General features: G+C 33.6%; 2 protein-coding genes across 2 annotated transcripts; both read right to left on the bottom strand.

The window, feature by feature from the left end:
* Nucleotides 1-14,099: 14,099 nt before the first annotated feature.
* Nucleotides 14,100-16,072, bottom strand: LOC115697326 (berberine bridge enzyme-like 21). The gene has a single exon (XM_030624279.2). The coding sequence runs from the start codon at nucleotides 15,859-15,861 to the stop codon at nucleotides 14,254-14,256; it is 1,608 nt and encodes a 535-aa protein (XP_030480139.1). The 5' UTR covers nucleotides 15,862-16,072; the 3' UTR covers nucleotides 14,100-14,253.
* A 6,001-nt stretch (nucleotides 16,073-22,073) lies between these two features.
* Nucleotides 22,074-24,419, bottom strand: LOC115696994 (berberine bridge enzyme-like 21). Its single transcript, XM_030623890.2, has 2 exons — nucleotides 23,240-24,419; nucleotides 22,074-23,171 (listed from the first exon to the last, which is right to left on the bottom strand). Exons 1-2 carry the CDS (start codon nucleotides 23,984-23,986, stop codon nucleotides 22,278-22,280), a joined length of 1,641 nt encoding a protein of 546 aa, XP_030479750.1. The 5' UTR covers nucleotides 23,987-24,419; the 3' UTR covers nucleotides 22,074-22,277.
* Between the last annotated feature and the right edge of the window lie 3,132 nt (nucleotides 24,420-27,551).

The following is a 27,551-nucleotide window of genomic DNA, read 5'->3' as shown; positions in this document are numbered from 1 at the left end:
AGCAAAAATGTAGTTTTCAAGCACTGACAATCATATTAATCGAAATAGTGAAAAATATCACAATTCTGATAGTGGTACCCCTTTGTGAAATGTGGCTCGGACCCATCTCAGGTTTTTTTTTGGCACCAGTCACAATGAATTCGTACTACTAAGACATGAATATGAAGATTGGTTTTGCGTTAAATTTTTTTAAAATGCCTCCCTAATTCAAAAATGGAAAATATTCTTCTTTTTAGGGTAAATTTTAACAAGTTTTGTCCTTACTCTCACACTCGTTAGTGTTCTGTTAAAATCTCACCCTACACGTATAGAAAAAAATTGTGAAATTTTACAAGAACGAAGCCAAGACCGTTGTGCATCAATTTTCTATTTGACACGTTGAGAGAAAACATAGTTTTCATGCACCAACAATCATTTAAATCAAAATAATGAAAAATATCCTAATTCTGATAGTGGCACCCCTTTGTGAAATGTGGCTCAGACCCTTTGTGAATATGAAGGTTAGTTTCGCGTTAAATTTGGTTAAAATGCCCCCTAATTCAAAAATTGAAAATATTCTTCATTTTAGGTTAATGTTCTATTAAAATCTCACCCTACACATCTCGAAAAATCATGAAATTTCAAATAGACAAAGCCAAGACCGTTGTGCATCAATTTTCAATTGGACACGTTGAGAGAAAACATAGTTTTCATGCATTAACATTTGTTTTAATCAAAATGGTGAAAATCTCACATTCCGATAGTGGTACCCCTTTGTGAAATATGGCCTAGACCCATCTCAAAATTCTTTTGTTACTAGTCACAAAGAATTTGTACTACTAAGACGTGAATATGAAGATTTATTTTGCATTAAATTTGGTTAAAATGGTCCCCTAATTCAAAATATGAAAATATTCTTCATTTCTAGGTAAATTTTAACAAGTTTTTTCCTTACTCTTACACTCATTAGTGTTATGTAAAAATCTCACCCTACAAAATCAAGACTATTGTGCATCACTTTTCTGTTTGACACGTTGAGAGAAAAAGTAGTTTTCATGCCCTAACAATTATTTTAATGGAAATAGTAAAAATCTCACATTTCTGATAGTGGTACACTTTTTTGAAATGTGGCCCGAACCCATCTGGGAATATTTTTTGCCACTAGTCACAGTAAATTCATACTTCTAAGATGTGAATATGAAGATTCGATTCGCTTTAAATTTGGTTAAAATGGCCCACTATTTCAAAAATTTAAATTTTCTTCTTTTTAGGGTAAATTTTAACAATTTTTTTTCTTACTCTTACACTCATTAGTTTTCTATTAAAATCTCACCCTACACATCTCGAAAAATCATGAAATTTTATAGGAACGAAGCCAAGACCGTTATGCATCACTTTTCTAATGGGCATGTTGAGAGCAAATGTTGTTTTCATGCACGAACAATCGTTTTAATTGAAATAGTTAAAATCTCACATTTCTGATAGTTGTACCCCTTTGGGAAATGTGGCCCGGACCCATCTTGTAATATTTTTTAACACTAGTCACAATAAATTCGTACTACTAAGACGTGAATATGAAGATTGGTTTCACGTTAAATTTGGTTAAAATGCCCCCTAATTCAAAAATTGAAAATATTCTTCTTTTCAGGGAAATTTTTTAATAACTTTTTCCTTATTCTTACACTGGTTATTGTTCTATTAAAATTTCACCGCACACATCTCAAAATATCGTGAAATTTCACAATGACAACACCAAGAATATTGTGCATCACTTTTCTATTATTCACGTTGAGAGAATAAGTAGTTTTCATGCACTAACAATCATTTTAATCGAAATAATGAAAATCTCACGTTTTCGATAGTGGTACCCCTTTGTGAAATGTGGCCCGGACCCATCTTAAATTTTTTTTGGCACAATTGATAATGAATTCGTACTACTAGAAAGTGAATATGAAGATTATTTTCGTGTTAAATTTGTTAAAATGCCCCCCTTATTCAAAAATTGAAAATATTCTTATTTTCAGGGTAAATTTTAACAAATTTTTTTCTTACTCTTACACTCGTTAGTGTTCCGTTAAAATCTCACCCTACACATCTCGAAAAATCATGAAATTTTACAGGGACGAAGCAAAGACCGTTATGCATCACTTTTCTGTTGGGCATGTTGAGAGCAAACGTTGTTTTCATGCACGAACAATCATTTTAATTGAAATAGTGAAAATCTCACATTTCTGATAGTTGTATCCCTTTGTGAAATGTGGCCCGGACCCATCACGTAATATTTTTTAACACTAGTCACAATAAATTCTTACTACTAAGACGTGAATATGAAGATTGGTTTCACGTTAAATTTAATTAAAATGCTCCCTAATTCAAAAATTGAAAATATTCTTCTTTTTAGGGGAAATTTTAATAAGTTTTTCCTTACTCTTACATTGGTTATTGTTCTATTAAAATTTCACCCTACACATCTCAAAATATCGTGAAATTTCACAATGACAAAACCAAGAATGTTGTGCACCACTTTTCTATTATTCACGTTGAGAGAATAAGTAGTTTTCATGCACTAACAATCATTTTAATCGAAATTGTAAAAATCTCACTTTCCGATAGTGGTACCCCTTTGTGAAATGTGGCCCGGACCCATCTTAGAATTTTTTTTGGCACAATTGATAATGAATTCGTACTACTAGAAAGTGAATATGAATATTATTTTCGCTTTAAATTTGTTAAAATGACCCCCTTATTCAAAAATTGAAAATATTCTTATTTTCAGGGTAAATTTTAACAAGTTTTTTTCCTTACTCTTACACTCGTTAGTGTTCTGTTAAAATCTCAGTGTACACATCTCGAAAAATCTTGAAATATCGTAGGGAGAAAACCAAGACTGTTGTGCATCACGTTTCTGTTTGACTCGTTGAGAGAGAAAGTAGTTTTCATGCACTAACAATCATTTTAATCGAAATAGTTAAAATCTCACATTTCTGATATTGATACCCCTTTGTGTAACGTGGCCCAGACCCATCTCGGATTTTTTTTGGTACTAGTCACAATGAATTAAAACTACTAATTTTGACTTGAGTCTAAAATTGCTATTCTAATTATGACTCATTTTACAAGTTTGTATCCACCTTTGATCCATTTGTTCTTGCTATGACAAGATAACTCTCATAAGTGTAACTCTAATAGTTCACTTTCTCATCTCATAAAATGATATAAAAACTACTGATGAAAAAAAAATTCCAAAACTCCATTCAAAAACTGATGAGTACATTTTCTCCATCATTATCACTATTATTTTTATCATATACACTAAATATGATTAGTTACACATATATTATTATATACCAATAATATATATACCTCTCATGCATAAAATTACAACTCCTAAATATTCTCATATATATATTATGCTAATTAATATATTATGTATGTTACTATCATCTCATATATAACATACACATAATATTAATATACATTACAACTATATATTTACGTATCTCATATATATATTATATGTATTTTAACATGCATAAATATTCTCATCATAAATATATTTTATCATAAGTTCAACATATTTAATATATATAACTCATATACATGTTATATATTATGTATATCTCACATATAATAGCATAAAAAATCTATATATCAACATAGAAAAATATGTTAATATATATAATTTACTATATAAAAAATAGTAAACCACATAATATCACAATGCTCACCCTTGTATTATCACAAGCTAATTTCTTACCATCCATTGAAACAAAGTAGGAAATGATAAGCTTTTGATTGTTGGAAATTATTGTGCTCCAATAGAAATACCAAACCAACAAGATTACAAATCTATGATAAATAATACAAAGGACAAAATCATAAATTAAATAATGTTACAACACTAAACAAAACATACACATAAAATAGAGAATAGAGATGAAGAGAAAAATTATAACTCAATGCAATAAGCTACACATAAAACACTATATAAATAGCATATATATATATATATAAGAGATGTGAGAGCAATCTCAACACCACATACACCACAATTGTATAATAGAATAATCACTAAACTTGAACAAGGTTACACCTTTGTCCAAAAGTTTAGTTCTCCTACCACAAGCACTTAGGAAAAAGGAAAGAATGTAAATAACTTTCTTAATTTATCAAGCTTATAGTTTCTGGCAAGGTGCTCTCTTCGATAGAAACTCACAAAAAAAATATGTCTTCACAAGTGAACCAAAGAGCTCTACTTATAGTGTTTAAGCTCACACACTTTGAAATTGAAACTCATAACCCCTATGGATGTTATGTAACTCATGCAAACACCATAACTCCTATAGCATTAAGAATTACAAATTAAAATGTGTAAGACCTTTTACACACTTAGTATTGGTGATAATTATGGAGGTTATAAAATGTAAGTAACTCCACCTCTATGTTAGAACTTATGTGAATATTAGATGTATGTAACTCTCAATCACATTATATACATTAATCTCATATTAATATATAATGTGTCACATTTTAATATTTTAATCTATCTTACATTATAACTATATAATATAACACATTGGGAGCACCCATGTAAGCATTAAGATCTAGTGAAGTCAGTTCTAACTGCTATCTTTCAACAAATAGGTCGCCATGACCCTAAAATGATGAGACATGAAGTTGAGGATGTCACGTGGACATCCCAGGGCTCTACCTAGGACCGGAAACAATGTTGGGCAACCAAGTTGACGTCCTGTGCGCCATCTCACATTAGTTTTTCTTCCCAGCAACTTCCTATGAGAAATCTGCTTATCCATATTCTTGTGTTAGAATATTTGCTATATATTAGTTGTAAATAATTAGGGTAATTGTATTTGTTGTCCCGGTTTATTCCCAATATATGTGGCAGCTGTCGTGTGTGACATGTGATCAATATAGGCTGGTCACCCGGAGATGAGTTGGAAGTTGGACTAAAGAAACAACAAGTATGGCTCATGATACTAGCTCCCGGACTTGAACAAAAGACCTACCTTCTCCTCTGGGAGTCAAGATATAGATAGGCGTCTCCAGGCCAGAAAGGCTTGAGTTGAATAGTCACTTTGCATTTAATGCATTCTGGGAACGCCTATAAGATGACGTGTTAGACTTCATAAACCTGATTTAGGGCGATTACACGATAATCAAAGGAGCTAGTGACGACTCCATCATGAAGAATCACATCGATCAAGATGGCATGAAGGCCAATCTCACCTAACATCTACGCTGCCTACTACGTAGTTAATGCATGCCCTATTTTGTACCTTTTGGGAACTTGTGCTTGCCCATAGTTGGCTTTTAAAGACAAGTTTCTCCTTTTCTTCTACCCACGAATCTCTATAAATAACCCTGATAAACAATTGAGAAGGGGAGAAAAGAAGAGTAAGGATCACAAAAAATATTCTCTGTAAGAAATACTCTCATTAATAACAGAGACTCGTGGACTACGACTTATTAATGCCCGAACCACGTAAAAATCTCCTGCATTAATTATCCCTAAGCTCTCATTATTATCTTTTAATTAGTAGTCGAAAATCTCAGTCAATATTTTGGTGCTTTCATTGAGAGTTGTGGGAAGCATTGTTTGAAAAATGACAACAAAAGATCTCAGCTACAATGGTGGAAACTCGAAACCACACACGCCAACCTTGTCCGCCCTAGGATCCTTGGAACCCAGAGGACGAAGAAGCAGCCTCACGAGTAAATGTGGGTTCTGAGGAACAAGACGAATCAAACGACGAAGAATATAAAGAAACCCAGAAGGGTCATATGCCTATGATGATGGTAGCTATACCGAGTTACTGGCCCTAAGGCAAAAAGCAACTGATCATGAGGCCGAACTGGCCGCTCAAATGCAAACAATAGTAAATCCAGTAAATCCACATGTTTTGGTGGTACTGGTACTAGTAGTGGTGTCAATACTCATACCCTCCTTCATCCCCAAATTCACTATGACAATAAAAAGCAGTACCTATATCTTCCCCTAGAAAGCATGCATCATCTGAATTACACAATAAATTATTAATAAATCTCTAGATTTATAAAAGGTACCTTTATATACATGTTGTGTTTTGAATTTGAACCCAAACCAATGACCCAACCATTGAAGATGGTGAGTTGTGAGAGAGAGGATACCGATTTAATGATTGGGAAATTGAAAAGTTCTTAATAGTTGCCGACTGGAGTTAGCAGCGAAAGTGGTTGAGGCAGAAAATTGGATCGTGGTTAGTTTGGGTTTCAGGAGAGGGAAAGAGAGCGAGAGAGATAGGTCGGTGGTTCAAAAATAAGAAATTACAAAATACGGTATTTCAAATCTTGTTTATAAAATATAGCGTAGACTAACCCATAAAAATGCAAAGATTGCTAAAACTCCATAACCTTAATAAATTAAAAAAATGTCATAAAAAGGTAAATCCTTAATTTTTTTTCCATAATTTATGCAATTTCTACTACATTTTTTTCCCTTATGTTTGTTTTGCCTCTGAATACACTTTTCTAACAAGTATTTTTACTCTGAATTTTTGAGTACAAATTTCAACTAATTTATTAAATAATAGCAACAATGTTCATTATAAGGTAGCAATAACCACCTGTCCTAGTAACAAATATGTGGGGTTTTTTCTACATCAGCCAACACTATGAACATTAACAACCATATTAAAAACACTATGAACTGTACATATTAAAAACTATTCGAGCTAAGTTATAAAAAGTAAAACAAAAAGGGATTCATGGATATATTCCATAACAAGTAGTGACAATATTGAAAGATTACGTACAAAAGATTTTCAATTATGACCCACACAAAATAAATACATCACCAGATTAGCTGCTCTTAAAAAATTGGATCTTGACCACCCTTTCCTTGCATTGGAAACAGAACCTGCAATTAGCAACCTAAACTATCAGAATTCTAGGCAGTTTAAGATTAAGTATTGTTTAAAATTTATTGTATCAAGGACTTGGTTTTGTTTAGTGTTTAAGCTTCCAACTATTAAGTTACTAATCTTATTACTTAGATCCAATAGTTTTAAAGTGAATGGGATGATGTTTTTTAACACCAATTTCCATGACTCATTGTGTATATATATATATATATATATATATTAATTTCTAGAGCAATAATATATTTTTCTAGTAAGAGAAATGTATATTGATCACAAACAAAATAAATACAAAGGATTAAGATAGTCTCAGGTGAGAACGAGTTTGTTGAACTGGTACAAGGTGAGAGTATGTGAGTGACCGAGTATACGATCAAGTTTGATCACTTGGCCAAGCTAGCCTCAGGGATTGTGCCGATAGATTTCAGTAAAAAGAAAAAGTACTTGGCGGGGTTGAATGCCAAGATCAGGCACGATCTAGTTATCACCACCAACGACACCACGACCTATGCTGAAATGGTTGACAAGGCTCTTCGAGTTGAAAGAACAATAAAGTTTCTGCAAGAAACCTGAGGGGCTCCTAGGGCTGGTGGAACCCCTACTCTCTCTATTTCTAGTCTTGGCAAGGAGAGTGGTGATTCCACTATTGAGCAGAAGAAGAGAACTTTCCCACCTATAGGGAGTTCAGGCAAAGCAAGAAGTTTTGTAGAAATCATGGTAAAGGGGGACGCCAGACCTACTCCTATCCTGAGTGCCCGCGCTGCAAGAAGCATCACCCCGGACCATGTAACCGGTGGGCTTGTTTTCAGTGTGGATCGGTTGGGCACCTCAAGAAAGATTGTCCCCAGCTGAAGAAAGAGGAACCCAAGTCAGAAACTAAGCCTGTACCAGCGCGTGTGTTTGCCATAACTCAGGCGAATGCTGCTGCTAGCCCTTCAGTGGTCACAGGTCAGCTCTTTATTAACGGCCTTACTTATACTGTATTATTTGATTCGAGGGCTACACGCTCATATGTAGCAATGAGAGTACTTAATCAGCTTGGTAGGCCTAGTGATGTTTTTGAAATGGGATTTGGAACCCTGTTGCCTAATAGGGAATTAATTATTTCAAGAGAGTGGGTTAAATCTGTGTTAATCAGAATTGAAGGTAGAGAACTAAGTGCTGATCTAGTGGAGTTACCTTTGACCGAGTTTGATATTATACTCGAAATGGACTTTTTGTCCAAATACTCTGCCAGTATTGATTACAAACAGAAAATGGTAATTTTCCAACCAGAGAATGAGGAATCATTTGTTTTTTTTTTTTTGGTTCGGTTCAAGGTTCTTGTGTCTCAAGAATTTTAGCGCTGAAGGCTAGGGATTTACTACACAGTGGGTGTGTAGGATTTCTAGCAGTTGTAATTAATTCTAGAAAACTTGTGTTACTCGGACCTGAGGAGGTTAAAGTGGATAAGGAATTCCTGGATGTGTTTTCAAAAGAATTACCAGGACTACCACCACAATGGGAGATAGATTTTATTATTGACTTGATACATGGGGCAAAACCTGTGTCAAAGGAACCCTACCGTATGGCTCCTGTAGAATTAAAAGAGCTGAAGATACAACTTCAGGGGATGCTGGATCTAGGATTCACTCGACCTAGTGTGTCGCCTTGGGGAGCTCCAGTATTATTTGTAAAGAAGAAGGATGAGACTGTGCCCATGTGTATTGACGATCGGGAGCTGAACAAGTTAACAATTAAAAACAAGTACCCTTTGCCTGGAATTGACGATTTGTTTGATCAACTTCAGGGTAAGATGATATTCTCGAAGTTTGATTTGAGATCTAGTTATCATCAATTGAGAATCCGGGAAGAAGACATACCGAAGATAGCTTTCTGGACTAGGTATGCGATTATGAGTTCCTAGTTATATCGTTCGGGTTAATGCTTCGGCACCCTTTATGGATCTCATGAATAGGGTATTCAAAAATTTCCTCGATAACTTTGTAATTATGTTTATCGATGATATTCTTGTGTACTCTCGATCGGAAGCAGAACATGAGCAGCATCATCGTATGGTGTTGCAGCGGCTTAGAGATCATAAAATCTATGCAAAATTCAAAAAGTGTGAGTTTTTGCTGTCACAAGTGTCTTTTCTGGGACACATTGTCGCAAAAGAAGGGATTATGGTAGACCCAGGGAAGAATGAAGTAGTGAAGAACTGGCCTAGACCGAAAACGGTTACTGAGGTACGAAGTTTCCTCAGTTTAGCGGGCTACTATCCACGATTCGTAGAAGGATTCTCCAAGATTGCAATGTCGTTGTCTGAGTTAACCAGAAAGAATCAGCAGTTTGTGTGGTCAGATAAATGTGAGAAAAGCTTCCAAGAGTTGAAACAACGGTTGATTACAGCTCCAGTTTTAACTCTACCATCTAATCAAGAGAAGTTTGTGGTGTATTGTGATGCATCCAGACAGGGTTTGGGCTATGTGTTCATGCAAGTAGACAAGGTCATAGCCTATGCCTCATGTCAACTGAAAGATTACGAGCGGCATTATCAAACACATGACTTGGAACATGCAGCAGTGGTGTTTCCCTTGAAGATTTGGCGACACTACTTATATGGCGACACTACTTATATGCAGATCCCAAACGCCAGGATATTATATTTCAGCCAGGAGATCATGCTTTCCTGCGTGTATCACCAATGAAAGGAATCAGGCGCTTTAGAATAAAAGGCAAGCAAGTCCTAGGTTTATAGGACACTTTAAAATACTTGAGAAGGTTGGACAGGTTGCTTACCGGTTAGCCTTGCCTCAAGCATTGTCAGCTGTGCACAATGTATTTCATGCCTCAATGTTGAGGAAGTACGTATCTGATCCAATGCATATCTTGAGTTATGAGGCATTGAAGTTACAACCAGACCTGTCTTATGATGAACAACAAGTGCAAATTCTGGATAGAAAGGAGAAAGTTCTTCGAAACAAAACTATAGCATTGGTTAAGGTACTCTGGAGGAATAGCAAAGTGAAAGAGGCCACTTGGGAGCTGGAGTTTGATATGAGGACTCAACATCCAGAGCTATTCAGGTTAGATTTCGAGGATGAAATCCTTTTAACGGAGGGATAATTGTAAAGATCGCTTAAGATCAATATATTGGATTATTAAATAATTATGGTTAATTATGATATTGAGCTATTAATTATGATTTACATGTTTGTGGAGATTTATTTAAATTCAGAATGTATTAATTATGCTATATGTGAATTTCTCAATTTTCTATGTTTGTGTTCGGTAGCAGTGGAAGACGACGTTGGGCCATTAGAGAGTCACGTTTCTTTATGGTTTAGAATATTATAGATAGCGAGGCATTGTGGTTAGGCATTGAAAATATAGGGTAATTGACGGGGTTTGGAAATTTACTGAATTCCCCTTATAAGGCATGTTTTGTTTTATGTCAAAGGGCATATTAGTCTTTTTCTATGGACTTTTGTCTTTTGTGGACATAAATGAGCTGATTTTAGGTTATATTTAATAATGCTTAATTCATAATTTTCCTAAAGCAACTAAGTAATAGAAAGTGGAAGAAAAACCTAGAAGAGTCTCACCTATCCTCTCTCTTTCTGTCGAGCTATCAAAGACCAGCAAGGAGCTGAATTTTTCTTAGTTTAATCTAGTGAATCTTGTTGATTTAGTGTACTTCAAACCAAGGTATACAATTTAACCTCTTTCCTTTCTATTTTCTTTAACTCAAGTTAGGTTTAGGTGTATGATTTTGGGGAATTAGGGTTCTATGGTATTGAAGGTGTTTAATTTTGTATTTTGAAGTTATGTTAGAGCTATTGGAGGTATTTTGAGCTGGGTTTGGTGCTTGAATTGTGTTTGGGTGAAATTTGAGTTTAAGAACTCAAATCTTGCCCTTTAATGGTGTTTTCAATTTTTGAGCCATTTATTGTGTTTTATTGTTTGAATTAGTTGTGTTGGAGTGTATACAAGCATTCTGGAGAATATTGAGAAGTTTGGGGTTGATTTGAAGTGTTGGGGACATTTTTAGTGGTTCCTGCACTGAATCGGTTGAGCGGTTCAGGGGAACCTGTAGCAACCGGTCGACCAGTTGGTCCCCAGGAAACCCCATCAAACTGGAATTCTGGTTGGGGAACCAGTTTACAAGTTAGGACAGTTTTGCCAACCCTAGTTTTTCGCATTTTTGTGATCTTTATGGTATTGCCATCCTATTCATCGATAGGGATATTTCTAGTTTTGATTTTAAGTCCCCGAAAAGTATTTTAGTGTGTCTCTCAACAGAGTTACAAATGTTGTGATATAGGGCCCTGTAAAATGTCGAGCTGCAATTACACTCAGGCTGAAAGGCACACCTGAGCACAGAAACGAGGTAAGATAGCATAAATATATATGTGAATGTATGGATGTTAGTAATTGTTTGCACCACTAACACTAACAAAAAAAGTAGTTTTAAGGGTGTTAGTGCAGTGTAGGGTTCTAGGGTAGTTATAGTGTTACCAACACGAGTACCAGGGGGTACGTCATGCATGTGGTACAACACTCACTAACTCCCGGAAGTACAATAATGGCCCTACCAACACAAGTACGGAGTTGGTACTCTAGTGCATATGGTACAGTGGTCGTACTTCTATTGAGAACGTTCTTAACCATTTGGTGAGCTTAACAATTAGGCTCACGACAGATTAAGCATAAAGTCGGCATAATATTGCTTATATATATGTTATGCATATCTTATTGAGTCTGTCGACTCATTAGTTTGCTACTTTGTGTAGGTAAGGGTAAAGCTAAGCTGGAGGAGCAGTGAGTTGGAGCTTGGCAAGCATTGTACATATCGCAGCAGTGCAACATGGAGGGTTTCGGTCTTTTAACATTTTGAGTTGTATTTTGTAGTTGCCCTGTAAAATCATGGTTGTCCTGTGATTTTGTACTGTGTATAAAAAAAAATTGTGTAACTTTATATACAATATATGTATTTTAAACAAGTGGTTTTAAACTCGGGATCCCGATTTACGAGGTTATATAATTATATTATAATTGAATTATTTTTCGAATTAGCAAGTTTTAAAAGCCGGGCGTTACAAACACACAGTAACTCATCAATCGACTTGGTCTTTTTCACAAGATCTGATGATGTTGGGTCTCATTTCTTCTTGATCTTCGTTGCCTTGGTCGTCTTCATCCCCAACGCCTTCAATTTGGTCACTGGAGCCTTGGAGCCTTCGTTGACTTAGTAGTTCTAGTCGATTTTCTCAGTAGTGGCCTCCTCGCCATGGCTAAGCTCCAGCCGAGGAGAGCAAATTTGAACATAAATAAACCATCTCAAATGTTGCTAAGGTGGAATGACTATTTGGAACACCTCCAAACAAAGTAAAGTTCCATGTAGAAAATTACTCAATATGAAGGGAAAAACTAAATTGTGGTTTTCGAAGGAATAATGTATGTTGGCTACAACAATAATATAAAATACATAGACAAAAAGAATCAAATGCTAGACATAATGATGTCAAAAGATGCTAGTTGTTGAAAAAAGGTTTTGTTCATTAGCTTGAAAGATTGAAGATAATACATTTTAAGATACTGATGTTCAAATAACTGAACACTCAACTTAGATCACCAAAAAAAGTCTGCTCCACTGGGAATATTAATAGGGAACTAACATCTGATAAATGAACTCCAAAGTTGAACATAGACCATAATTGAATATTCACCTTGCCAAAAGATTAACTACTTGAACTAAAAGATAAAAGGTAAAGGGCAACAGAAATTTGTCTGGTTCAAATTTATAGAAGGATCAGAATCCATAAATGTTCCTCTAATAGCTACACTTACTGAAATGATAAATTTTAACGAACTCCGGTTGAGGATTTAAGTGTTGAACACATGGGATGCACTAAGCCTGATAAAGAGTATATCCCACCAACGAAAAGCCCATGATTCTTTAAGAAAATCATAATTAAGAAAAGTTGCAATAATGGATAATTTGTCCTAAACGGAATGTCCTCATAATTGATAAAATAATAATAAAAATAATGTTAACTATAACAAGTATCAACTATGAGGAAATGGAAAACAGAGTCACATGACATACTCACAAGGTGAAGCTACTGCCGACGCACGCACACAACCTATGTCAACTAACCTCTAACCAAATAGACCCTAACATCAAATGGCCCCATACCCCTAATCTCCACATGGTGGTCATTGACTTTTTTTAAAGTTTTTGTAGGAAGACTGAGCAATTAAGCAATTAGGAGAAAATGAAGTGAAAAACAGCGTGGGAAACGAAGAAAAAACAAGTGAGAAGATAGAGTTTATATGATGTTAATTAGTTTTCATGCAATTACGGTCCCACATAGTTTAAGATTTTATATATATCAGTGGTACTAGACTGCACACGATATTATGGAATGGGATATTTTAGGATATCACTATTGACTAATGTACAACTTGACTTTACACCCATTCAGAGTAAAGCTTCTAACTTGGACCTTTTTTTTTAAGTGCTCAGTTACAAGCTACAAACCTAGAGAGGTAAACATCATTCACTAATTACCCATTTGAGTTAGTTTCAATTTTCTAATAATATTTCAGACATTAAAACAATATTTTAATAATATAGGAATGCACAGTTTTTTTATAGAGACGGTCTCATGGAATAATGGGGTGAGAATTTTCCATCTAAATGGAGCACAGGGCAAGAACAGAAACCACACTCACTGGCCCCGAGGACCTGGGACCTGTATTTTTTCTTATATTTTTAGTAATATATTATAATTCATAATTTATGTTTGCTTGTTTAAGTATATTAATATCTTTTTATAAATTTTAAGTTATGTTTTGGATAATAACTAATTTATTAAATAATAATTAATGTGTAATATGTTTTCATTTAATTTAATATTTTTATATATTTAAATTTTTATTATAAATTTTATTTTTTATTAGGAGATTTACCATCTTCTCTCCGCCCCCAACCTCAATAAAGAATAAGCAGAGATTGAATTAAAATCTTTAATGGAAATGAGGATGGCCGCTAATTACTCAGTGGGTCCCTAAATATAGACCCGTCAATCATGCATGGTCATAATAGCAGTTGTAAAAGATAAATAAATAAAGATTGTTTACTAATTCTATGTATATAACATCTCTATTACAAGTCTATAACAATAACAAAGAAAGTAAATCATTTGAGATCTGATGTAAAAAAAGAGGTATATATATTTCACTAAGCCAGTAACTAAAACCCAAATAGTTCCACATGCTCTTTCTCAAGCAAAAATAATGACAATATATTTATTTTAATCTTGTAACAAACTACAATAACCAAAGTTCTGTGACTTGTAAAATAATTTTCCTAATCCTTACTTGGAAAAGTTGGGATACTTTGTTCACTCCTGAAGAAATTTTGTGGATCGACAGCAGTCTTCACCTTCACCAACCTATCAAAATTCTGACCAAAGTACTTGACTCCATAAACCTTTCCTTGTTCATAGCTGTCTTTAACAAAGTTATTAACACCAATATCTAAGTCCCTGTAATTCAAGAAAGCACTTCTGGGATTTTTGGACACAAATGGAGTCATGTAACTGAAAAGTCTCCTGACCTCAGTAGTATAATTCTTCTGTAACTCTACACTAGGGTCGTTCCAATTCACCGAGTACTGAATCTTAAACAAGTTCCCAGCTCTGTGTGGGAAAGGAGTCTCAGAAGGTGAGAATTCGTTCATTTTCCCACCATATGGATTGAAAACAAACCCAGTTTTGCCTAACTCGATCATCTTCTTCCATATCCATTCAAGCCCATCTTTAGAAATCGGAGTCTGAACATAATCAGATTTTCTCAGGCCAAAACTAGCTTTGTTAAGATTTCGATCGAGGAGCACATTTGGTGAGGTTCCAACATCAAAATTAGCCCACCAAAGAACAGAATCTATCCAACTCATTTCCATACAATCCTTCTTCTTTAAACCCAACAGAGGAAACTCCTTACCCAATAACGACACCAATTCATTTGCATTTCCAAGATACTCAGTTATGATCGAAATTCTAATCGTTTTAGTACCTTTCTTCACTTTGGAACTGATGGGTTGTACCAACATTCTCATGAAAAGGTTGTCGTCTGTCGTGGGCGCCACTTGTTGCCACTGAGAAACGACATCAGTCACGTTCTGGCCTTGGTCCAATATTTTCTCCACTCTGAAAACCGTAACGGTTTCAGGAACTGGAACTAATTTCAAAGTGTACGACAAAACGACACCGAAACTCCCAGCCCCACCTCCTCGAATGGCCCAGAAAAGGTCTTCCCCCATTGATTTTCTGTCAAGAATATCTCCATTAACGTTGACTATCTGAGCGTCTAGGACGTAATCAACGGCCAACCCATACTTCCTTATCATGTTCCCGTACCCACCGCCGGTGATGTGGCCACCGGCACCGACCGTGGGGCATATTCCGGCAGGGAAACCGAGGACTTTACTCTTCTCCCAGACTCTGTAGTAGAGTTCGCCGAGTGTGGCCCCTGCTTGAACCAAGACCGTCTGGTCGGCAACGTTGACGGAGATCGATCGGAGTTGAAACATGTCGAGAATGACGAACTTTTCGTCGGAGACGTAAGATCTTCCGGCGTAATCATGGCCACCACTTCGGGTTTTGAGTTGGAGGCCAATCTGTTTGGTACAGAGCACCGTGGCTTGCACGTGCGACACGTGCGTGGCCGTAACAATGAGAAGGGGTTTGTTGGTGGAGGAGGTGTTGTAGAGGGCGTTTCGAATGTAGTTTTGGAGAACTGAGTTGTAGGACGAGTTGGATTGGGAGTAAACTGAGTCGGAAACTCGGTCGCTGAGTTGTGTATGATTCTCTAAACAATTGAGGAAAGTAGTGTAGAGAGAATCTGAGGCTGTTGATAAGGCAAAGACACTAAGAACCAAAAGGATAGGAATTTGAAGCATTCTTGGTTTCCCCATTTTAGCCCTTTTTGGTCAGTTTTGGGAGTTTGTGATGTTTTTTTGGTTCTATATTGGAGTGGTTTATATAAAGGACAATTGGGCATCTATGTTTATTAGGTTTTATTTTTCTTTTGAGTACATAGGTTTCTTAATTAACTTTTCTATGTTCAAAGTTTTTGACTCAAAATTTTCAATGAACCTTCCTTGTCGATTGTAATCCACTAATCATTTCCTACTTTTCTTACAATGCTTTAATGGCATGTTTACTAATAAGTAATGGGAATCAATAGTAAGGTAATCATTCCCTTACATTTGTTTACTTACATTATTAAAATTAAGAAAGGGAGAACTTGATTAAATAAAGGAGAAAAGAAAGGGAGAACTTCCCCCACCAATTTTATAAGGAATGCCATTAAGGGTAATGGATTTTAATTATTTTTATTTTATTTTTTAATATTAAATATATAATGACAATTTTATCCTTTAAAATATGTCTTACAAAATAACTACCATATAATATAGTTTAACTCAAAAGGGTAATTTAGTCAATTTAAGCATTCCGATTACGTTTCCTAATAAAGTAAACAAGATAAATCACTGTCATTCCATTTCCAAAAAAATTTAGTAAACAACATATTACAAATATTGATTCCGATTATTTTTCATTTATTCCGTTACATTTCTCCTTTAATTTATTCCGATTCTGAATACTGTATAGTAAACGTGCCATAAGAGAATATTATTATGCATGTGCTGCCATCATCTTAAACATCATCACGGAATGAAAGTGAGAAAAGAAAAACCAAATAAGAAGAAAAATTAACTTGAATTGATTTATATTTTTTTTACTCATAATGGTAATAACTACATATTAATGTTTCGTTCTCATCCTATTAATTGTTTTTTTTTTTTTTTTTTTTTGTAAGGGTTCTTATATCCTACTAATTATTTACTAACAAGTGGTACTCAATTATTCAAAGTATATTTGATAATTTTATTTTCTTTCCTTGCATTAAATTTTTAAATAGTATTTACATATTATATTTTTATATATTTGTTATTTAAATAAAAAATATGAGAAAGAAAGAAAAGATCAAGAATAAAAAAAACAAATATAATGAAAAATAATGTATAGCTACGTTTAAAGAAAAATATTGTTACTTGACACTAAATATACTCAACATCACTATGAGATAGTACATTACTACTAATTAGTCATTTTTTATAATAGCAACTATATTGAAATAAGTAAGATTCAAGATTATATTACACTAATACTAATAGGAAGAAAAATACATTACTAATACATTTTAATTTTAGTGTAATTTAAAGTGTTTTTATTGGGGTGCTCTTTCGATTAGGCATCAACTAAACAGCTCTTGACTCTTTTTGCAATAAAATAAACAAATTTAATAACTGGTTGACCTGTTCAAGAAGCGGTCGTACTCGGTTGTACTATGCTTCATTTTTCTTTATTGTTTTTAGCAACTATGTTTCATTTGCTTATTAAGTTATCACTTCATATTTAATATTAAAAGCTTAATATTTTATATTAAAAATATTTATAGCAATACTACTTGAATTATACTATTTGTTAAATAATTTTTCTTTTTTTTTTCCTAATTTCTTTTTCTTTTTCTTTCTTTTTTTTATTGAAAATGTGTAACATATATTGAGAATTCATTAAGCTCTCTGTTCTTGAAAATTTGGAATGTTACCTTTCTAAACTGAACTTTTTGTTTATCTAGCCTTAATGCATCTTTCCTACATTGTGTGCTCTAACATTTACATCTCGAGTAATATGATTGACAGCTTCATCAAGGGTATAAGATAAAAAAGTTTTGATACAGTTGATAACATCCAAAAGAGTAGATAAATTTGTATAGAAAGAATTTAACCAATAAACTACTTTTAGAATTTGTCTCAATTTTCTCAATGGGCATCTTCACTTGAGAACACCACTAAGCTAAGGCTTTAGCCATAGTCGAATCCATGGTGTCAATCATTGGGATAGCACATCCAAAAACTACATTACTAACTGAGTCATGAACGAGAGCAATTCTAAGGTTGTGGTCAATTTGCTAAACGGAAAGGAGTCTTGCTGGAGGCTTGTCATTTATGCCTCATTTTGTAAAAGTTCTTTTTCTCTTTTTGTGAGTTATATTTTGACTAATATTAGTAGAACTTATAATTTCGCTGCACAGAATATGGCTAGGTCGGCATTTACCTTTAAGCGGTATGGAGGGATCCCTGTCTCCTCTATTCCGACTAATTTATTTTGTAATCACCACGAGATCTAACTCCTATTATTAATACACGCTCATTTTAGAAAAAAAAAAAAAGAAAAAGATTATTACTTATCTAGATAAGGCAGGATATGAGGGATATTAAACGTGATGTTCATGTCTTACTACACAAAAGTCAAAACAATGGGCACCGTACCTTTAGTTGACCAGGTCCAACCTGGACCATTACGCGTTCTGTTATAATTTTATCATAGAGAGATCACTCACTTTTTTCTTTTTTATTTTTGAAAGGAGAGGTCCCTATATATAATTACCAAAATATCTAATATGTACAACAAAATCAAATGTCTTAAACAGCTTCTTTGAAAAAAGAAAAATTAAATATTAAAATAAGAGTGATAACTATAATCTCTTATTATTTTTTCATCAAATTTCATATAGAAAATTTCATGTTGAAATAGTTCTTTTAAATTTTTTTTATAGTGGTATTATTTATAGTTATAATATCATCCTTGTAAATTTTTAAAAAATTCTGAATAGTTTACAATACTTAAAAGTAGATATCTTGATATTCAAATTTACTAAGTGAATTCAAAAAACTTCAAATCTATTTTCGACACTATCAACTATTTAAAATTTTTCAAAAATTTATAAGGATGATGTTGTAAGCAAAACGAACACCGTCATGAAAAAAAATTTTAAAAAAAATAATACCAGTATGTGTTTTTGGGTACGAATATTAACTAAAAAATCGTAATTAATAAGAAATTGACAGTAGCACTCCTTTTACTATAAAATAAGCAGACCAAGTGTACAATATATATTTTAATCCGTAATTTTTTGTTGACTTGTCACTAATTAATGTGTTTTATCACTAAGGTACAAAATAATAATAATAAAAGATTAATATATATATATATATATTTGAAGGAAAGGAGAGAGTAATAGTTGAATCATGTAAAAATTTGTGTTTGCTTGTGATAGAGACATCACTAGCCATGGGTTACTATTAAAGATTGAGCATTGCTATTAGACACCAGTGGTGCCTAGTACTTTCTTGATATGTCGCGTTGCGATTGGCTAGCGATACTCCTTAAAAGCTATTATATTAAACTCTATAAGACCCGATACTTAGTTGGACTAATAGCGATATTGACACATAAGAGGGTGCTAGGCACCATTGGTTCCCTTTAGCATTTCTCTTAAAGATTAGTTTTCTTTTTTTTTTTTTTATTGTATAAGCTGATTAGAGTCGGTTGTTTTAATGCTACTAAAGTGACTTTTATTCCTAAAATTCCCAACTCAAAGAAAGTGTCCCAATTTAGACCAATCTCCCTGTGCAATGTTATCTATAAGGTAATCTCCAAAATTATTGCGAACAAAATTAGAGTGATCCTCCCGAGACTGATTTGCCCTACCCAAGCTGCTTTTGTTCCAGATAGGAGCATTCAGGATAATAATGTCTTAATCCAGAAGATAATCCACTCTTTCAAGAAAAAAAAAAGGGAGAGAAGGCTTTTTCGCAATTAAAACTGACCTGGTTAAAGCATATGACAAGTTAAGCTGGTCATTTATCAACCATGTTCTTTGCAGCTTCAGGGCCCCTGAGAAGTTCTGCCAGTGGGTTTGTCAGTGCCTCACTACGACATATTTCAACCTTTTCCTTAATGGTAGAAAGATTAGTAGTTTATTCCCTGAGTGTGGCATACGTCAAGGAGATCCCCTTTCTCCATACATTTTTATCTGTGCTGCAAAACTTCTTTCCCGTATTCTTGAGAATGCCTTGAGTTGCGGAACCATTAAAGGTATCAAGTTGAGCAGAGATGGCCCAAGACTATCCCACCTTTTCTTTGCAGACGATCTGATTTTGGTGGGAAGGGAAAATTTGGACGAAGCTAAGGGGTTGTCGCAGTGTTTAGAGAAATTCTGCAATTGGTCGGGTCAAAGAATTAATAAGCTCAAAACGTCCATCTTCTTCAGCGGTAACATGAGCAACGGTATGAAAAGGGGTATCAAACAGGCTCTGGGGCTTAACTGTGTGATGGGTAATATAAATTATCAGGGACTCCCGCTGTTTAGATCTCGCCAAAAGGATGTCGATTTCAATTTTATTCTGGATAACCTGGTAAATAAGTTGCATGGGTGGAAACTAGAATCGCTTTCTAAGACAGGTCGTGCCACTTTGATCAAATCTGTAGGGTTTGCCTTGCTAGTTTATACGATGTAGACGACAAAGCTCTCAAAAAAACTCTCCTCTAGAATTGATGAGATGGTAAGAGATTTTTGGTGGGGCTATGAGCAAGGTAATCGAGAAATCTGCCTAAAGGCCTGGGATCATCTGTGCTTGCCCAAGTCTCATGGTTGTCTTAGTTTCAGAAAATCCTTAGAAATGAACCAAGCCCTCTTAGCCAAATGGGGCTGGGATCTTCCCAATGATGAGCAGTCGTTGTGCTATAATGTGCTTAGAGCCAAATACCTTCGGGGTAGACAGTTCTTTGATTGTGCGTTAAGAATTTTGACTCCTGGTTTTGGAAGAATGTGGTGAGTACAAAAGAGATTTTGAAGAAAGGGGCTTGCAAGCTTATAGTTATGAGGGATACGAGCATTTGGAACGACCCTTATATTATCCATGGGAGAGATTTCTACCCTAGGCCCATGCACAATCCCCAGGGGGAGATTGAACTTGTGGAAGATTTACTTTTACCTGACGGGAATTGGGACATCCGGAAGCTTAATGATCTCTTTGACAAGGAAACAATTGATTTTATATTGAGCGATGGTAAATCGAGTGGTCAGGGTAAGGATAGATGGGTCTGGACTAAAGAATCTAGTGGTGTGATCTCAACTAAGTTGTCGTACCTCATCCAAGCCTTGGGACGGGCTCCTTTGTGTAATGTTGCTCCGACTTTAGTCATAATAAAACTAAGCGGTCATTACACCTGATGTTGAGTGAGAGCTGTAAGTCGGTATGAATATTATTTAGAAAGGAACATTAGAAGATAATCAAATAAATCTTAGAAAGGACCTATATGTTGAGAAGGATGGTGTTTTAGCCCTTTAGGCTGCACGTACTCAAATTTCAAGATTTGAATCAATATTAGAAATTTACATCTGAGATGGTAATTACTCTGGGTGAAATAGTTATTCTAGAGAAGTATAATAACCTATCTAAAATTTTCTAGACTTTGCGAGTAAAGCTAATGACTAAATTACTTTTAAGCCTTTTTTTTAAAAAAAAAAAAAAAAAAAAAAAAAACTACCTTTAAGCCTACTAGAAAGTTATTCAAGAAAGTTCTATACTGACTTTTACTCTATTCCCGTTACATCTTGATAACATAGATATACTTGTCAAAATTTGATATCCCCAGAGGGTAATACATATAGATTGGTAAATTTTACAAAATCATAATACAAGTTAATACAAATAATTTGTTATGTATTAAATAATTCAATATAAATTGTATTAAAATTTATTGTCATAATAATTAATACAATATAATATTTTATCCAAACATAGTGTTACTTATTACTTAACACAATACGACTCTTTTACAACATACCAAATGAGCCCTAAAAACAAAACTATGAAAGATAATAAGGTAATGTTCTAGTACGTCTTATTTATTACTGTCGTTGAATTTATAAAAAAAAAATTATCGCACATATTATAATTAAATGGGTTAGTTCATAAAATAATATTAAGAATTTAAATTAAAAAAAATTATAAATATTATGCTAAAAGGGTATTTTTAAATATTTTAATTAAAAAATTTATTTATTTTTAGTATATAATTAATTATTATCAATTTAATTTAAAAAATTAAATTTTTATCTATTAACAATGTTAGAGCATCTCCAATAGCGGTTGTAAGACAATAGTCGTATGAATTTTTTTTTTTTATCTAAAAAATTATTAACTTAATGTAATGTGAGATGATGGTGGACAACTTTTAGATTTTTTTAAAGAAAATTTGACAAATCTTATTTGAATGATAGAAAAAATAAAAAAAAATATGTATATTTTTTAGAATGATATGTATATTTGCCAACTATTAATGTTTGCATTGAAATGCTCTTATAGCCAAACATAAAAGTTACATATGTAAATAATCACCCATGTATATAAGATATGCTAAATATTGGGCAAAAGTTATGGTATTCATCTTGTTCCCCAACTAGTATAATGCTCTATTGTAAAGTTTTTCTATAAGCTTTTGCAGGAGAAATTAGAACAGGGATACTCTGTTCACTCTTAAAGAAGTTCTCTGGATCAACTGCACTCTTCACCTTCACCAGCCTATCAAAATTGTTGCCAAAGTATTTCACTCCATAAACCTTTCCTTCCTCATAGCTATTCTTACCAAAGTTATTGATACCAATGTCCAAGTCCCTATAATTCAAGAAAGCAGACCTTGGATTTTGGGACACATATGGAGTCATAAAACTATAAAGACTCCTTATCTCTTCCAAATATTTGCTCTCGGCTTGAGCCTCGTCTTCTTTCCAACCTACTGAGTATTGAACCTTAAAAAGATTCCCAGCTCGATGAGGAAAAGGAGTCTCCGTCGAAGGAACCTTGTTCATTTTTCCTCCATAAGGATTGAAAACCAGTCCTACTTTGCCTGGAGTCATCTTTTTCCAAATCGATTCCAACACAGTTGCAGATATTTCTTTCTGAACGTAATCCGACTTTCTTATGCCGAAAATCGCCGAGTTAACATTCCGATCCAGCAAAACTTCGGGGGTAGCAGTGTCGTTTTTCAATTTAAGCCACCAAAGAACGGAATTGATCCAACTCAATTCCTTACAATCCTCCTTCTTCAATCCCAACAGTGGAAACTCTTTTCCCATAACAGAAACGAGTGTGTCAGCATTGCCGAGATATTGGGCAACGATGGTTACTTTCATTGTCTTCTCTCCTTTTGTGACAGTAGAAGTAGATGGTTGTACGAGCATTCTCATGAAAAGGCCTTCATCTGTGGTTGGGGCAACCTTTTGCCATTGGACAACGAAATCAGTCATGCTATCATTCTTGTTTTCTAAGGTCCTTTCAGCGTTGAAAACAGTCACGGTTTCCGGAACCTGTAAAGAAATTAATTTGAATTTAATACAAGCTAGCAATATGCTTCATTTTAAATTCAAAACATTACCTGAACGAGCTTGATCTTGTAAGACAAAATGACACCAAAACTGGCTCCGCCACCACCTCGGATGGCCCAGAAAAGATCTTCCCCCATTTGTTTTCTGTCAAGAATGTTACCTTTGGCGTCCACTATTTTAGCATCAATGACATAGTCACTAGCCAAGCCATATTTTCTAATCATATTACCATAACCTCCACCACTGATGTGTCCGCCTGCGCCAACAGTCGGGCATATTCCGGCCGGGAAGCCAAGTACCTTGCTTTTGTTCCAAATGTTGTAGTAAAGCTCACCGAGCGTAGCGCCGGCCTGAACCCAAGCCGATTGATCAGCAACATCCACGGTGACTGATCGGAGCTGGAACATGTCAAGGATGACAAATGGGACGGTAGAGGTGTACGATACGCCGGCATAGTCATGTCCGCCGCTTCGAGTTTTGAGGCGGAGGCTAGTGGCTTTGGTGCATAACACGGCAGCGGCCACGTCGGACTCGGTGGCGGGGGTGATGATGAGGGAAGGCTTTAAGGTAGAGGAAGTGTTGAAACGAGAGTTTCTAATGTAGGCTCGGAGAACAGAGGTGTAGGAAGGGTTGGCTTCGTTATAGATTATGTCCTTCACCTTAATGCTTTTTGTGCTATTTTGCATACATTGAAGGAATGGTAAGTAATATGATTCATTTGCTGGTGTTGATCCTGCTAACAATGAAGATGAATAAAAAATGTTAAGAAGAACAAAAATCAAAGTTAGAGGAATCATTTTGATAATCTCTATATGATAATTAGGTGGAGGACAAGCCAACCCAACCCCTTAATATTGGACAGTTAATAGTTTCATGATTTTACAGGTTTATATATAAACATAAATTTTTTCTTATTTTTGGTAAGGATTACAGATACACAAGCTATATAAAGTAAAGGGTGAGATAATTGTGGACCTTTCCTCACAAACTGCCAGGGATAGATATATATCTATATATATTTATGGTGTACTAAATTTGTATAATATACCAAATTTGGTACAAAAGATTTATTGTGTCAAATTTAATACACAATTAATACATATCTTTTTTATATAATATTGTTATTTTATATAATGGGTCCCTTAAATACACTTTTTCTAATTAACATATTTAATAATAATCAATAATAATTACTTTTTATGTGTATATTTAAAGCACAATTATATGCTAAATATAGTATTTACCCATTTTTTTTCATACCAAATTTATGATATCTTTTATATGGGAGATGTCTTAAATATTACAGATTGCGGAAATGGATAATTAACTGATAATTGTCATGAAATAAAATTGGTAAGTAATGAAGTTCTTTTAGTGCTCTGCGGTAGTTGCACAGTTATATGTTTTTTCCAACTTCATCTTCTAAAGTTTTGTATGTACAATATAATTCTTCACTGGAATTGGATTGTTAAACTAAATTTCCACTTAAGGCAACTAAACATTACTTTTTATATATAAATTGAAATTGAATATAATTTTTAATTGAAATTGGATTGCTAAAAGAAAAAAATCATTCAAAATACGTGATAGAGAAAAGATGTAAAATCATTAGAGTTTCCTTGAAAAGGGGAATTACCCTATATAATTTTCTTTTAATTTTTTTTTTTTTTTTCAAATTTACAGTTTGGATTTCTAAAGAGGTTACAGCGCTAGTTGGAATAAGGTTTCTATATGATTTTTTTGTTGCGATTTAGGTTGCAGCACTAGTTGCAATAGGGATTTCTATGTAGAATTCCGTAAAAATATATAAAAAAAAAACCCTTTTGAAGTGCAAAAATAAAAAAGCTCTTTATTAAAATAGGTGAGTAAAATAATCTAATTCAAAATTTATTAAAAAGGCATAAATACATAAATTGTAGGATACAGATACAGATACGAGAAGATGACCAGATTTTTTATTATTATAAATTGGGATATTAACTTCAACTAAATTATATGATTTGTGATACTTAATTCTATAAATTAATTTTTTAACGGCAAAATTTATCAAACATACATTTTGTTTTGCTCTATATACTTTCATTCAAAAAAAAAATTTAAGTGCTAAGTAAGACATGTTACAATATCCACAAATACAATGTGATATATTTGTAGTGGTAAACGTAACATTAATTATTTAAATATAAATAAAAATATGAATGTAATAACTCATTTAAAAATTAAATTTTTTATTTTTTTTTCTCTTCATTTTCTTTCACTGTAACCATCTTCACCCATTTTCTCTCAACACTACCTCCAAACACCCACCACCAGTCTTCATTGGAACCACCACACCAGCCCCAACTAAACCCACTACCACCACCACAACTTAACATATTTTTCATATCCAAATCATACCAAAAATTAACACAAAATCAACCTATTTTGAAACCACATTTACCTCAATCTATTTTCAAATTTTTTTCTTCACCTTCTTCATCTTCTTCCAACCACCTACACACCAGAACAACAACTAATTTTTAGATCCAAATCACCAAAAAAAACATGCACCAAAGATCAAACAAATAAATAAAAAGAGAACAATTGAATAAACAATAAACAAAAACCATATCAAGGAATTAAAGAAAAAAAATCAGATATGGCCTTGTGAGATGCTCAAAGTTGACGCCTGGGACCAATGTAGTTGGGTTTTCGAAGAGGCTCTTGAGTGGTTTTCGAGCAGGCTCTTAAGTGGTTCTACTTTAATTTTAATTTTAATAGAATATCCTATTAATTAATAGAATATCCTATTAATTGACATTTTTTATTAATTTTATAATATTATTATATATATTTAAAAAAAAATTATGTAGATATTTTATTTAAAGAAATTTTAATTTAAATTTAAACTATTTAAAATGTTATAAATATTTTTAATCATATTTTAAAATTTATTGGATTAACTTTGAATTAAAATAAAAAAAATTATACAAATATTTTATATAAAGAAATTTAAATTTATAATATTATAAATATTTTTAACCATATTTTTAACTTTATTATTATTTATTTTATATTTTAAATTGAAATATTTGTAATAAAGAACTAATTGCTTTCCATTTTAGTTGTGGTAAACCGATTTACACACCATATTTTTCATAAAGTTTGGGAATAAAAAATTTTTATATCAAATTTACAAATACACTCAAATTTGGTTATGTGAGTTTTGGTTAAGAATATGATAAATTACAATATATGCATTTTCAAATACGTTACCTAATTAAAAAAATTTAAAAATTTAAAAACTCACTAGAAAAAACTGTTACCTTTAGTGACAACTTCTTAGTCACAACATAAATTTTTTGTGACTAAATGTGACTTTTAGTCACAATAAAAAATTATTTGTGACTAAAACATTCCATTTAGACACAATTTTAGTTTTAGTCTCAACAAGTATTGTGACTAAAAACACATTTAGTCACAACAAATTTTAATTTGTGACTAATACCTTTAGTCACGGACCTTTTAGTCACAACATAAGATAATAATTTATAATTAGTCACAACTTTATTATTTTTAGTCACAAATTTTATTGTGACTAAAAATAAGAATTTTTGAAATGAGTACGTATATATATAATTATATCCAAATGACACACCAATGCAACAATAGCTAATTTTTTTTCTTAAAGATCAAAATCTCAAATCCCATTTAAAAATTAAAAAAAAAAATACATTACCTAATTAAAAAAAATTAAACATGCATGTATTGCACTTAACATCAACTAATTGAACCTAATTAAAAATCCTAATTATACGTGTGTTGCCCCTAATTTTTTCCAATATACGTGGACCAACCAAACAAGGACACGTGGATCAAGCAATGTACAATCCAAAATATTTGCTAAGTCTTTGTGCTATAAGGTGGCTTCCAGGACGTAGCTCCCGGAGAAGGCATATGGAACCCCATATGCTCCTGGAAGCTCGAAGTAACGTTAAGGCATCTCCGTGACGTGTCAGGTTTTTCCTGAGCAATCAAGTCGCATTTAATGCCGCATGGGAGGAAGCGTGTTGGGACTGCTACACGCAATAAAGTCTGACGGCACAACCTCCAACCAGCAGCTACAAAGTAATGATCATTTAAGTCTAGCGACGGCTACACTGTGAAGAGTCACATCAGTCAAAAGACAATAAGGACATTCCACATAAAAACCCTACAGCACCTAGGAATTTGACCATGCAATACCCATGGTATATTCATTGGGAATGCCCAACTTTATGGATACTTACAGATACGCTTGTAAGGATAATTCTGGGGATCACCCCACCAAAAACACTATAAATACCCCCTCAAAGCTCATTAAATGGGATCGAGAATCTTGGG

Source organism: Cannabis sativa, chromosome 7, assembly GCF_029168945.1.
Source record: "Cannabis sativa cultivar Pink pepper isolate KNU-18-1 chromosome 7, ASM2916894v1, whole genome shotgun sequence".
Classification (NCBI taxonomy): domain Eukaryota; kingdom Viridiplantae; phylum Streptophyta; class Magnoliopsida; order Rosales; family Cannabaceae; genus Cannabis; species Cannabis sativa.
The sequence above is the reverse complement of the archived record's forward strand: the minus strand, read 5'-3'. Positions and strand labels throughout refer to the sequence as shown.

What these genes read in the sequence shown, in the direction of transcription:
- LOC115697326 (XM_030624279.2), bottom strand. Translation starts at nt 15,861, where the DNA reads ATGGGGAAACCAAGAATGCTTCAAATTCCTATCCTTTTGGTTCTTAGT.
- LOC115696994 (XM_030623890.2), bottom strand. Translation starts at nt 23,986, where the DNA reads ATGATTCCTCTAACTTTGATTTTTGTTCTTCTTAACATTTTTTATTCA. An exon ending in ACAAGATCAAGCTCGTTCAG is followed by an intron (nt 23,172 to 23,239) that starts GTAATGTTTTGA and finishes ATTTCTTTACAG; the next exon opens with GTTCCGGAAACCGTGACTGT.